At 32.0% G+C, this 5,654-nt stretch overlaps 1 protein-coding gene across 1 annotated transcript; it reads left to right on the top strand.

Moving 5' to 3' along the window:
* The first annotated feature begins 522 nt into the window (after positions 1–522).
* LOC141676689 (uncharacterized) lies at positions 523–3,050 on the top strand. The gene is made up of 2 exons (XM_074482392.1): positions 523–1,501; positions 2,206–3,050. The coding sequence occupies exons 1-2, from the start codon at positions 615–617 to the stop codon at positions 2,840–2,842; spliced, it is 1,524 nt and encodes a 507-aa protein (XP_074338493.1). The 5' UTR covers positions 523–614; the 3' UTR covers positions 2,843–3,050.
* The last annotated feature ends 2,604 nt before the right edge of the window (positions 3,051–5,654 follow it).

Raw genomic sequence — 5,654 nt, 5'->3', positions numbered from 1 at the left:
CCAAAAACTACGTAGGACTTGATCATCTATAAAAGGAGGTACGTAGGCACATTATATGGGATTGGAAGCAAGAGCTCTAAACGCCACCACCAAACACCCTTACAATCTCAGCTTCCGATTCGTCAAAATCACCACACACCGATAATTTTTACGATGAAGGATTATATCTTGATTTCGATCACATCTCAAATATTTATTAATCAAATAATGATAATATAACATGCAACTATTCCATTAATTACGTGTCGAACTTCTAATTAATGAATAGGGGGATAGTAGTACATAATAGGGTTTTTTTTTGCTAAAGTAGTTTTTTGTTATGTATTGTCTAAAATATTTTCAATTTATTTCAACCTTATCATGCACGGTGTGTGTTCCGGGAGAGAAATGATTTGAAAAAGCAACACTCATAAGTAACCCTCTTGTACGAGAGCACGTATATAACACATGATAAAATTATCTCGAAATATAATTGGTAGACAAATTACAAAAAGTTTGATTCACTTAAAACTTTTTTCTCCCCGCTGGCCTTAGATCAACTTTCTATTCACCAATGAATTGTCTTTAAATAAGAGCATCATATTCCTAGTTCATTTACACAAACAAAAATATTAATGAAGCTTCTTACAAACATGGCTTCTTCTTCTTCTTCCTTTTCTTCTTCTTCGTTTCCAGACATATGGACATGGATTCAGGACCTTCCACCAATAATGAAATGGACATCGAACTCCATGTCCATACCAATTTATTCTTCATCTTCGTTTCGGCCTTCTCTCAAACTCTCTATATCGAAAAAACTTCAATCTTCATCACATATAATTCTTTCTCTCTTTGCGGATTACAATATCTCAATCTCTCTTTGGACCTCGAAACCAATAAGAATCAACCCGAAAACCACAACATTATTAGACTACGAAGATAATGTCTCGAAAATTTTCTTAACTTTGATTGATGTTATCCTTCAGTACTGTCCAAACAAGAACATCTCTTTGTTCAAGCTTCCTAAACTAAGTTCCATCACTAACTTCAAAGAAATGTTTAACTTCTCATTTCTTACTCTTTCATTCCTTATTTGCATATACGAAGCTCCTTCGGATCTTCGGTCAGAATGCCTACACAAGCTTAAAGATCAGTATGCTTGTGAGCGAGAGGTCTCAAAGTTTCTCATGAGAATATTAGGATCAAATATAGAAGAGCAATGGATGAGAGCAGTAAATCTTGCAATTACTAACTGGATTGTGGAGGTTAAGGCGACGAAAAACGCCCTCAAAACGCCTTCTCCTTTGTTTTCTTATGGAAATTCGACGTTTGGGATGTGGAAAGTGCAGCTGTATTGTCCCTTGATAGCCATGGATTTGGAGAAATCTAGCAATCCATCACCTGAAGAGAAGCTGGTCTTTTCTATGAATTATCATCAAGTTGAGGGAGTGATTCAGCTCAATCATAGAGTGATTATTCGAGAAAGTTGGATCGAGGTGATAGCCAAGGTTGATAACATAAGGTACCACATATCTGACTTTCTAATAATTTCAAAATACATATTGCTGTATTTTGATTCATGTTTTCGTTTTGGACCTTTCAATTGGTGCTATTAAGCTCATTCTTTAACAATATAGTACATTTTGAAGTTGAATAATCTTTAATATGAATGCTTTAAGTAGGTTTTATAGATATAACCTTTATTCGCTTATCATAGTAAAATAAGATGCACTTGCAAATATATGTTAATTGAATAAGATGTAATTTATATCTTTAGTTATTGAGCTTGGTACTGCGTATATATAAGATGGTTAATATGAAGTGAGGAAGGGATTGTGAAGAGTTGTTCATAAAGAAACTAAAATTACAACTTTATGCAGCACTACCAGTACTAGACATGAGATTCGAAAGATTACTTGTAGCACCGGAAATATTCCTTTCTTCTTCCCTTGGAAGTAGAGAAAGTAATATATCATCCATTTTTTCTCACGGCTTTTGTGATCAATAAAAATGTAAAAAGATGATAGTTGTGTACGTTCATTAGTTTATGATAACACTGTTAAGTAAACAGTCACTCTAAAATTTTGTGGTGTTAGAAGAAGGCCACAACAAGATCTTATGATATCACAATTTCGTTAGCAGCATACATAAGATTTTTAATTTATTGTCATGGGAAGAACTGCATTACTTTTGTTGACGATCCTTTGTTCTAATAATGATGAACAGGTGTGATATTGTCAAACTTGTAAACGACACTCTAATGAAGGAAAGAGGAGCTGGAAAAGCCGAGAAACATTTCCCTTCTCGAATCTCCCTACAATTAACTCCAATTCAGCAAATGAATGTCTTGAGCATATCTGTCAGCAAATCATCCGAAAATCCTGTAAGAGACATAAGCTCAGAAAAAAGCATCGAAGGCTCATTAAATCCACCAAACACTTTGGGGCTAAGCATATCCGCTGGAGAAACCGTGACAGTGAGCCTCAAGCCCTGGAAATTTGAGCAGTCAGTGTACGGAAACAGTGGAAACTTGAACTGGTACCTTCATGACAGTGTAAACGGAAGAGAGGTTTTCTCGTCAAAACCATCCATGTTTTCTTTGATTAATCCTCGGGCTTGGTTCAAGAATCGATACAAGAACGTGTACCGGCCTTTTACGAGACAAGGAGGGATCATATTTGCAGAAGATGAGTATGGAGAAAATGTGGTGTGGAAGGTGGATAAAAGTGCTAGAGGTAAGGTGATGGAATGGGAAATAAGAGGATGGATTTGGTTAACTTATTGGCCTAATAAGCATAGAACATTTTATACTGAGACTAGGAGGCTGGAGTTCAGAGAAATTGTAAATCTTACTCTGGCTTAATCAGTCAGCTATTCTAGTTGATCTTATCATATATTACTGTATAATGTATGATGAAAATATTGGAGGTGTGCGTGGATCATATATACGCTAGACTGAATTAAAAGTTGGTGTAACAGTCTGAATGAAAGTGTGTAACTACTGGTGTTTTGGGATATTGAATCAAATCAATAATGTACATGTTTAAATGTAAATGATTTTCGTTTGTACACCTATATAGTTTTCAGATCGTAGCCTCTTCAACATTTACTGGAATTTTTAGATTTTTTTTTGTCAGGTACTCGCATCTTTGGATTAGGTTGTCTTTTACGTTTTTTTATTACTAAAATTGTATAAAAAATTAAAATAACATTTATTGAAATTTTCCAAATTATTAAAATTGGATTCACAACTTGTTATAATAGCTTGTTGAATTTGTTAGAGCATCTCCAACTATATGGAACCCTTAGATAAAAATTATTAATACTTATTATAAATAAAAAATATAGAGATTATGTAAAAAAATCAATGTCTAATGGTACACTTCCCTTATTTATAAATATAGTCAACTTGATGTTGGCTATATTTGTTGAACCACTACAGATATTTGTTGAATCACTACAGACTTTTAAAAAATCTGGAAAAAAAATCTAATCATTAATTATCATATTAAAGTAATATATATTTTATTTATAAAAACATAAAATTTTATAACATATTATTTTTTAAATATAGTCAATACCGTCGAAATCTAATAACTTACATGTTTAATAAATTTTATTTATTATCCTACTGGTCCAATTTAACCAACCAATGTGATTAAAAATGCTCTTATAATAGCCGAATTCATAACTTTTTTTTCTGAGGCACTATCTAGTCAAATGAGTTCCGTACTTGAGTCACAAAACAAGGAGTATATTATCGAAAAAATGACCAAAATACCTCTTTTTAGATGTCCTTTTGCCCAAAATACCCATTCTGGAAAAAGGTGCCCAAAATACCCACTAGATACTCCACCGATACTGGAGTATCAGGATAATACGCCAATTTCAATGGAGTATCAGGATGATACTCCTTTATCAGTAGAGTATCATGGCAGATACTCCTCTGTCAGTGGAGTATCAGTCCGGATACTCCTTTACCAGTGGAGTATCAGTCTTGATACTCCTTTCCCAGTGGAGTATCACTTTTAATTTTTTTAATAAAATATTTTTAAAAAATAAAATTTAAAATTTAAAATTTTAGATGATACTCCACTGACAAAGGAGTATATGGGTGGATACTCCATTGACAAAGGAGTATATGGGTGGATACTCCACTGACAAAGGAGTATCATCCTGATACTCCCATGTCACTGGAGTATCCACCGGATACTCCACTGAAAATGGAGTATATGGTGGGTATTTTGGACAGCTTAAAATTCTGGTGGGTATTTTGGGTGATTATTATTTAAAAATGGTTATTTTGGTTTTTCACCCTATATTATCACATGCTCAAAAGAATTTGGTTGTTTTTGATATACATTCAATACATTGAGTTAGATGTGATGTTAAATTCAGTGTTCTAAAAATTCCCGATTTTTAAAAAATTCTCCGATTAATCCCTGATTAATTTTTAAAAAATATTTGATTGATCTATTTTTTGAAATCCGATTAATATTTATAAATTATTTTTGAATTATATATTTCATAATAAATAAGATAAATATATTAAATATTATTAAAATAATTAAAAATATCCGATTTTTGTTCCGATTAATCCCCGATTTGCCTATTAATCCCTAATCGGTACCTAAACCCATTAGTACCGATTACTGATTTTTACAATCATGGTTAAAGTATATAAATATTTATCAATTTTTTTCAGAAAAAATTTGCTAACATTGTTACGGAGGTAGGTGTGAAGTGAGCGCTTATGTATTCTATGCACGTACACTCTTGTGGGGGTTGTTTTGCTTGGATCTCTAATTCCTACTTGGGGAGGTTTGTTCTAGATATAGGTTTATCTTACAGTTTTGTTTATTGCTTGTCTTGATTCTTTATAGAAAGTCCATTACTCATTTCTATTTCCTTTTACAAAGAGTTTAATTGTCTTCTCTCATCCGAAAAAGGTGTATTTTGGACGAGATTGATTAATCTGCATCCTCATAAATATTTAAAACCATAAGCAAGAAATACATATTAATCCTACATCCTAAAATATATTGGTTTATTGCAATATTTGCTAGTTTTTCAGCTAAAAATTGACACGCTAAATGGTAAAGTATGTTAATATTTTTTTTATTTGTGAATAAAATAAATGATCAACAAGCTCGTACAAGAATTAGCAAATGAGTTCAAAATCTTTAAAATAAATCAAATTGAAACAGTAATTGCAATATGAGCTCGAGTTTAAATTTAGCAATTTCGAGTTTAACGCTAAAAAAGATATATTCACGGCTCATCATTTTTAAACAAAATATATCCCATTTTACAATTATTTATAGTTACATTCGAGATTAAGCTGAGAGTAATATCCGTTTACAAGTTACAACTCATATATTTTCAAATATAATTGATTTATTTGTACATTAATTTATAAAGTCGTAATTCGAATCAGCTTGAACTCATTTAATAACATAATATTTGACTTAGTTCAATCTTGTGTAAGTTCACAATTCAAACATTATTTTGAACTAATTTAGTTTAACCTGTCGAGTTAATTGTCCGGTGAAGTTGATTAAAACTTAGCTCGAACTTGTAAAGCTCACTCAACTGAAACTCGAATTCGAACTTAAAATTAAATAAATAATCATTTTAATTATTTTTTATCGTAAATAACTCGCAGCCGCAACCCG

Source organism: Apium graveolens, chromosome 8, assembly GCF_009905375.1.
Source record: "Apium graveolens cultivar Ventura chromosome 8, ASM990537v1, whole genome shotgun sequence".
Taxonomy (NCBI): domain Eukaryota; kingdom Viridiplantae; phylum Streptophyta; class Magnoliopsida; order Apiales; family Apiaceae; genus Apium; species Apium graveolens.
The sequence above is the reverse complement of the archived record's forward strand: the minus strand, read 5'-3'. Positions and strand labels throughout refer to the sequence as shown.